At 41.0% G+C, this 9,190-nt stretch overlaps 1 protein-coding gene across 1 annotated transcript; it reads left to right on the forward strand.

Annotated features, from left to right (window-relative positions):
* Window positions 1–210: 210 nt before the first annotated feature.
* cfap206 (cilia and flagella associated protein 206) lies at window positions 211–9,172 on the forward strand (the record flags this gene model as incomplete). Its single annotated transcript, XM_080452670.1, has 12 exons — window positions 211–312; window positions 624–707; window positions 1,192–1,282; window positions 1,650–1,838; window positions 2,687–2,845; window positions 3,306–3,508; window positions 4,055–4,174; window positions 4,691–4,889; window positions 5,380–5,520; window positions 7,268–7,461; window positions 8,285–8,428; window positions 8,895–9,172. The coding sequence occupies 12 exons, from the start codon at window positions 211–213 to the stop codon at window positions 9,114–9,116; spliced, it is 1,848 nt and encodes a 615-aa protein (XP_080308796.1). The 3' UTR covers window positions 9,117–9,172.
* Window positions 9,173–9,190: the final 18 nt, after the last annotated feature.

Genomic DNA, 9,190 nt, shown 5'->3' on the forward strand with positions numbered 1-9,190 from the left:
CGAATTGGCTTCTGAAACATAAACACATTTGTGTGAATATACAGTACTTGGCTTATTTTATTGGTACTTGGCACCCTCTAGTGGTGGTTACTATCTAGATTGAATGAGGAAACTGCGGCCGTTACCATGACAACATGTTATCAACACGTTGATAGCAGCGAAGCCTCTCATACTCCGTAGATTGATTACTGTTAACCTAACGAGATCATCATGTCTCAAGCAGAGGGTGTGATTAAAAACATCATTCGTCAGATTGCTCAGGAATGTGCAGCGCAGGGGAACGTGGTGACGGATACACTGGTTGCCTTCGTGGTAGGTATGCAGTACTATTAAACATGTTTTATCAGTGGTGTGAAAAAGTACTCAAATGTTTTACTTAAGTAAAAGTATGTATACTGCAATGTTGAAATACTCTTTCTCGTATTAAGTAAACGTCCGGAATGTACAAAAGTATTGGCATTGAAATACTTAAAGTCCCAAAAGCAGAATGTCCCATTTCACAAGTTTTCAAATGTATAAAATGATGAGTAGAAGTAAAAAAAAAAGTACTGGAAATACTCCAGTAAAGTAAAAATTTTACATACATTTACTTGAGTAAATGTACTTTACGCCACTGTTTACAGGTAAAAGCTGTAGTCCTGGATCCTCGAAATGAATTCAACGTTGACAGGATGCTGACGAAGCAAGATGTCCGCAAACTTGTGCAGGTGAACGAAGTTGTTTGGGGTCTTTAATGTGCATGTTTTCATCTTCTAATATCAATATGATATATTATCTAGTCACTGCTGCTAAATGCAGAAGAACGCACTCGTGTCTAAATACAAACGTTTTACTTAAGTAATAGTATCAATAATAACTAGTAACAAAACATTTCAAAGCATTGTGGTGGATTCAAAGTATAATATTTGAATCTGAGATGTAGTGGAGTAGACGTAGGTGTAGTAAAAGTAAAAACACCTAACATTTTTACTCAGTACTTGAGTACAAGTACTTGGTTACTTTCCACTCCACCACTGCTACTTTCTAGTAGGCCGAATACAAGTTGCAAGTTACCAATGCATAATGGGGAGGCTTGAAGCGCCATCTACAGGATGGTTACGGTTATTACACAAACTCTGAAATTGCCCTTCCAAATGTGTATGTTTGAATGTTCTTCAGAATCACATCTCCTGGTGTCCTTCTTCTTTACAGCTGTGTGTGGAAAAACTGATGGAAAAATGTAGCCCAGCCCTTGACACCATCAAAATGCAAGTCTATTTTGATATGAACTACACCTCTCGATGTAAGTGCATGGACTGGCTTTCTAAACCATCCTGTTAGTAATGGAACACATTCTTAAGCCTAATTTACAGGGCGTTTCTCACTAAAAATGAATTATTTTGCTATGTACAACAATGCATCTCATCCCATCAACATTGGAAAATGAGACGATGATAGACACATCATTTGCTTTAGGCTTGGGTCCTAATTTGAACGTATTTCTTAACCAGGACTCTGCTTCCCTTGTATTACATTAATTTGTTCTCCTGTTCCTTTAATTGATTGATTTTCGTATTGGCAAAAATGCATATACCTGAATATATAATTTGTACATGTCTAGTCTATCAAAAGGATACAACACACACAAAAACCATGAGTGTTTATTACAGCGGAGTTCATTGAGGAGCACCATGGTGTGCTGTGGTCCAGGTTGAGCCCAGTGATGAGAGACATCACAGACAGCAGGGTGAAGACCAGAGAAGAACTGGAGGCTCTCTATAACACCATCATTCACTACATGCTGCTGTCTTCTGGCCTGGGCTCTCCTACTGACCTCAACACAGTGCGAGAGACAGCAGGTCTGTTACACACACACACACACACATGTGCGTTCAACTCTGGAATTGAAAAAAATCTTATTTTCTATCAATTACACACCCCATGAAGCATTGAATTCATGGAGTTTTTTTAGTTTTTGTTGCATTCCTAAGCCAATAATTTGATGACCGGTGGCGGCTCCAGTAGGAGACTCAAGTCAAGAGTTTCCTTTGAGTCTCCTACCGTAACATTAGCATCTTTCCACCGGTCAATTATTGGCTGAGGAATGCGACAAAAACAAAAAAATCTCCATGAATTCAATGCTTCATGGGGTGTGTAATTGATAGAAAATAAGAAAAATTTTGGGTGAACTACTCCTTGACTGCCAATCACGTAGATCTACGCGAACCGCTATAAAGCCGCCACGTGCCAATCGCGTAGATCTACGTGAAGTGAAAAAAAAAAAAAAAAAAAAAAGGAGACCAAGGAGATATGATTAGTTGAAGATCTAGACTCCTATCCACTTCCTTGTTAACTTAAAACTTAAAAATGCTGTATTTCGCCTCCTGAGTGACTTTTTTTTTCCAATGAAAAACTCTGGCACTGGCTAAAAAATTATGAAATAATTCTGGCAGTCGGACCCCTAAATTAATATGTATTTGGACCCCCCATACAAGATTTGTGTTGTCAAAATGTTTCAAGATCTATTCAAAATAGACTATGTATATAGGGTTAAAGTGGTTACACTGGTTTTTATGTTCTATTAACTAATTTTGCGGCACGGGGACCCCCTGGAACCCCCTCAAGGACCCCTGGGGGTTCCTCGTATCCCACTTTAGAGATCCACTGGTCTCAGTGGTTAACACATAGCATGCATGTGCTACTGTAGCTGCCCTGCAGAGCGTGTTCCCTCAGGTGGAGCTGGGGACCTTCATGTCCCTCCTGAAGAGGGACAAGGAGCAGCAGCTCACTGAGCTGACCATGATCGTCACAGGCATCCGCCTCTTCAATAAGTTCAGCAAGAAGGGAGGAGAGGGCATTGACAACTGTGAGTCTGAGAAGTTTTAAAAAGTTTTAACATTTTCAAAAATAGCAACAACAACAACAAAAAAGCGCACCTACAAGCTCCCACGACCGACACGTTGTGAGCTTGTAGATTGGTTATCACCGCTGTATGACAAATGACATTAGGGCTTCAGTGGATCATTTATAGAGAATTTTCCAACTTTGACAGGAAAATAAATATTAAATGTGTTTTTATAGTATTAGTCGGTGTGCATTGTGCAGGTTGCTAAGCACTTTAAAGCAGAATATTACATTAACACTTACATGAACAAATTCATAGAAAATATATCGTAGTGTTTATCACACATAAATGCTGAAATATAGAAGCTCCTGTCTGTAAAAGTGAGATAATTCTGTCTAAAAATACATCAGTCAAATGCTTTGCAAAAGGCATCTAATTTTGAAATGACTTTCCTCACTTTTTTCCTGTTCTTTTTGTACAGTGCCTAAAATTCTGCGCGAGGCTCTGCCAGCCGCCAGTAATGTAATAGAACATGAGTTGGATCTGTCCCAGAGTTTGGCATGGAAATATACAGCAGTACTGGGGAGACTAGTGGGTTCTGATGAGAACCAGCGACTCCTGGTCCAACTCAAACAGGCCCTGTACAATGTCAGACAGCACCAAGCTTTCCTTAAAGTCATATTGGTGAGTGGAATGTCATTGTTTTATTGTGTTTTTATCCAGCAGTAGCCTACAATCGTCTGCTAAATGACTGTAATGTAATGTAGTGATTATAAACAAGTAATTTATGAATTAACAGATCATTTTAAAACCCTTGAACTTAAAATAATGTGGAAAAACAGTACCTATGTTACAATTGGGCATTCTGATAAGCAATAAAATTGTGGCGAGGCATTTACTATGTACATTTATAGGCCAATATTATACCAACTACCAGCTCAGTGGCCTTGTGGTTTGAGTGTCTGCCCTGAAATTGGGAGGTCGGGGTTCCCCTGCTGCTGGGTCATACCAAAGACTAAAATAATTTTCGTAAAACAAAAGACAGCTCAAATAAAATGAACTTTATAATACTTACTTGATACCACAGCAAATCATATACCATGACTTCTGTTCATAAATGGTTGTATCAGCTTTGGAAGATGGATATGGTACTTAATAAATTAGGTAAAATTTGTCTTAAGTGGTCCACTGAGAAAAGGATTAATTGTCTTTCCTTGTGTTCATTGACAGGCGGATGTACGTTTATGCGCCAAGCAGGTTGAACGGCTGCAGACTGACCTGGTGTCACGGATACAGCAGCTTAAAGACACAGTGCACACAAAAACAGCCGTACCTACTGCACAGGTTTTTGTAAGTATGTGCTGTAACAGCTGACAATTTCTATTGCTAAAACACTATATTCCTACAGTAGTGGTTCTCGAACATTTTCATGTAAGGACCTCCACATTGATGTGTACTTACCTGTATTTGAAATCTGAAAAGATTTTGTGCCAGGGACCCCATAAACGATTGGCGACTGTTTACATTTTTGAAAAGTATTCCAAATTTTTCCAAATTTTTGGACATACAAGATTGCATACACGATTTCCACCCGACAGCAACGATATGACATATAAATAGTTGGGATTAGATGGAGTAGCTTGGATTTTGGAGGGCTGCTTTTGGGAATGTTCAGTAGGTGATTTGTCTTTGATCCCAAACTGCCTATTATGATTATACTGTATTATTCGAAAACAATATTATTATTAGCCCATTATTATTAGAAGTAGTAGTAGCCTAGTAGCAGTGTTTGTGTACATTAACCATTTAAGCCCTATATACTTATTATCACGTCAAATTGCAAAAATAGCAGATCTCTTGTGTTAGCCCCACTTCAGGGCTGTGGCCACGCTGTGGAGGGGTCTTCAGGACGAGATGGTTGTGCTGAGCATCCTGGACGGCATGGTGACACGCATGCAGCCCTTCCTCTCCTCTCAGGATCAGCTCTTCGCTGGGGGCCGCCTAGACGGCCTGTTGGAGGGCTCCGACGTCAAGACCGATGAGGACAGAATGGCCGAGTGTTCAGGTACTGCACACCTGCCACTGTTTAACCACTTCCTAACTACCGGGCGTCCCTATTTTGGGTCATGCCATTATAGCATTTTTTTCAAAAATAGCCTATCTACAAGCTGTGTCGATGCTTGTAAATAGGCTATTTTCACTATTCATTGTATGTATATATATTCATATTCATATTTTTTTGTGTAAAACAGGAACTCGGGTTTGTCTCCACCCCTTTCTTAGTCCTCTTCCTCCCGGGTGCTTCCGTGTTTATTCCTAACAAAAACATTACATGTTTAAGGCAGTAGTGCTGACTCTTCTATCAGCATACCAAGAGGTGTATCTGATGGAACTGTTATATTTTACTGCACATTACAGTGCATTCTGCCACACACATAATGTCATACTTTCTGAAAACAAAGATTTAACTGTCCTGATCATAGTCTGGTTTTTTAAATAAGTTAAGTAGATGACTGCTGTAGCATGAACACTGCCTTCTTCTTCATGGCTTCCAGGTGACTGTATTAATCCTTCAGAGATGAAGACACAGGAGTGGCTTCTGCCCGAAACGACTGCAAACTTTGACAAACTGCCACTGCAGTATAAAGGCTACTGTGGCTACGCACTGGTTAAGAAAGGCGGCCTTCTACTGCCAGGTACGCGATTCCACTTAGTACAGCAGGGGTCTTCAATGTTTTTCAAGCCATGGACCCCTTAGCTGAGAGAGTGACGAAGCAGGGACCCCCACTGCATACTGTATAACATTGTGTTGTAGAGTAAGCTTTTGTTTTTTTGGGCGGTGTAGCCGCCCCTATAAGTGGGGTTGGGACACCTCATTAGTATTAGTTTCCTGCATTGTGATTGGCTCATTAGTAGACCCCTAGCTGTACTGTGATTGGCTGACTCTATTGGCTGACTCTATACAGCACTGTGATTGGCTAGCGAGACACATGATGACATTAATAACCTATAAATAAGATTATGGACTTCCAGAAAAAAATATTTTCGGAAGTGAGCTTCTATCACTATGATGACCACTGCGATGACCACACCGCCCACTTCACACTGGGTGTGATTTTAAATAGATTTCAGAGATATCTTCATAGACTTGTCTGACCGCACTATCATCAGTGTTGTGTAAATTGATAATAATTTTGGTCCCCACTCCTTGAGGTTTTTTGTCACATTGTATATTTGCACATACGTGAAATGTGTCCTCTGCATTTACCCATCCTATAGTGTCGTGTAGCCAGACAACTATTCCACAATCTCCGAATGCTATATAGAGTCTGGAACTACACCTCCCGAAATCCGAGAGCGGAAACTGGCACTTCCGTTAACGAAAATATATTTTAAAATATCTTTACATTTTATTTATTTTTATTTCCATTTCTGCTTAGCATCAAGCTATGTATGCTTAGATGATTTATATTAGGATAAATTTGTGCGACTGTAAAGACAAAACGGAAGTGGGGAGGAGGCTTCACATCCGCTTTATATTTTAATCATGATCAGAGCTTCCGAGTCCCAGACTGTATGACCGGAAACATTTGAAAATTGTGTGAGGCAACAGTCTGGCCTCGCGAGACTACCCATCCTATAACTACTAAGAGCAGTGAGAAGCCATTCTACGGCGCTCGGGGAGCAATTAGGGGTAATAAGACTCTTGCTCAGGGACACACATCGGCTTGGGACACCTTGTACCTGGGACAACCAGGCAGGCAGGCTCACTAACCACTCAGCTATGGCTCATTTTACAACACGAGTTCTAGGTCTAATCTGGCAAGCTAAGTTAGCAAGCAAGCATGCTTCCATGTAGTTCCTGGCTGCTTACAGTATATACTCTTTCATTCCCAATCAAGGCAGACCGAACCAAATCTATTCTTACCTACCGATCACAAGGTGTTTCAATCATTATGAGCATCCTGCATCCAGCATCAGCATCCATGTTGATGTCCCAATATGTCCTGTCTCCTTTCCATCTTTATTTAAATCTGAGACCTTTAGTGACCAGTACTCAAGTGTCCAGTAACTGCTCAGTTTGACCCATCCATATATCATATGTATCATCATGTTTCATTACTCTTAATATAGCATGTTCAAGCAGACAGTGATGAATCAATCTAACTACGAGTCTGTGGTCTATCTCAGTGGTTCTCAAACTTTTTCATGTCAAGGACACCCAAATTGTACGCTCTCAGAGTTACAGACCCATAAGGGTCTATTTGGTTCCTAACTATCTCTCATTTATCTGGGGACCCCCTGGAACTCCCTCAAGGACCCCTGGGGGTCCCCGGGCCCCACTTTTAGAACCACTGGTCTATCTGTATGAGTATTTACTCAAATACATTCACTCAATGTATAAAAATAAACATTTTGAAATCTCTTTCATTTCCTGCACAGGTAATCCGAGCATTGGAGTGCTGAAACACAGGGAGAAGTTCTACGTGTTCAGCTCCAAACGAGCTGCCTTGAGCTTTGCCTCCAGGGCAGATGAGATGATTGAGTCCGTGGGGGAGAGGGCCAAGCGCTCCCCTGAGCTCATTCAGCTGCTTCAGCTCCACCAGCAGTTTTCCACCGTCACTCCATATACTGAGGTGGTTGTTATTGTTATGTTGAGTCAGTGGTTCTCAACTAGCCTGGCATGGCAAGACTAATATCACAGCGTAGATATTAGTCTGGAATCTCTGTGTGGAACCTGCATTTCCAAGGGGCGAATTAAAAAAAAGCCTCTGGTGATGAACACATTTGCATACTGGGCCCTGATTGGTCCCTCACCACTTCGGAGGGAGTGAAATCCAATCACAACTGAGCGGTGCCAGACCAAATCTGCCGAGGGCTATTTTTTTTTGCAATGGCAGATTTGTCTGGTTTCCAGGCTAGTTCTCAACCTGTGGGCCGGGGCCCACTGGCGGGGGAACCTCGAAGATATTGCAAGTGGGCCCCCAAATAACTGGCAAAATTGTAACGATAACGTAACATTAATATATAATGTGTGAAATTATGTTTCTTTACAACCTTGGAAAGTGAGTTTTCATTGTGATACTGCGAAATAGGAACTTAAAGTATACAACGTTAATTCCATTGATCCAAAAGGTTGCCATAATGCCATATGCCCACATAGGCCAGGTTGAAAGGAATAAAGCAACACTTTCTTTCCTTGATTTAACAAGTTCCAGTCACAGTAAATTACAGCTTACACTGTAGCTTTAACACTTAGGCCCAATTTTTTACTTTAACTTTTTTGTTTTAATTGTGAAAATAGCTGATCTACAAGCTCTCTTGTGAGCTTGTAATTCGCCTATTTTAGCTCATTTTGACCATTTTCGCCAGATTGAAACACTTCGCTATACCAACTCCAGCCTCATTACTCTCCAGGCTCACAGTGAAGTAACTCCAACTTCTTCTGTAACTTCACAGATGCAGTCAGGGGAGAGTTTACTGGTCAAGCCCATTACCAAGTGTGACAGCTGTACACAGACTGACACCCACCTGCTGGAGACAAACATTGTCAAATCATACGAGTGGAACGAGTGGGAACTACGACGAAAAGCAATCAAACTGGTCAGTAAAGCCCGATTCAAACTTCGTCTGGTGTCGAAAATAGCAGATCGACAAGCTCACGCCTCGTGCGACGGATCATCAATTAGGCTCAACACTGACCAGAATTCTGCTCCAAAACAAACCTATTATTAATAAATGTGATGTGCTTGAAGTTCATGATTTAATATCTCTATAACTGTAATAGTGTTCATTTATATTTTGATAACAGATGGCTCAAGTTAGCTGCTGTCCTTTAAAAGGACAGGCAGGTCAAGAGAGTCCCTTAAAGATAATTTATCAGCTTAAATTCTATAATGTTCCAGTTCCAATTGATCTGCTATTTTTACGGTGTGTAGACTTCACGCCGTTTTTGTGATCACAGACTGATGAAGAGCCGGTAGGCTCGAACGTCACGTCCAATGATGGTGTAAAGGAACCAATACATTTTAAAGCTTTGGAGCAGACTTTATTCTTTTTGTGATCACAGGCTAACCTTCGGACTACAGTGACCCACTCCATGCAGACTGCCCTGAGCCACATGAGACGAGACAACAGCACCCAGACATTCCCACCCAAGGATGCAGCCTCTCAAACCAAGAGGGACGCATCCACAAGCGTCCCTAAGCCCCTGGTGTACCTGGCGGGCCTTCGAGGAAATAAGACTGGGCAAATGATTAAAACAAACCTGACCACGTCTATTGACGAATAACCATATTTGTTGCTTCAGAGGTATTTCTTCAAATTTGAAATCATACAGAAAATGACACAAATTACACAACAATT

Source organism: Gymnoscopelus braueri (assembly GCF_963280865.1).
Source record: "Gymnoscopelus braueri genome assembly, chromosome: 16".
In the NCBI taxonomy this organism is placed as follows: domain Eukaryota; kingdom Metazoa; phylum Chordata; class Actinopteri; order Myctophiformes; family Myctophidae; genus Gymnoscopelus; species Gymnoscopelus braueri.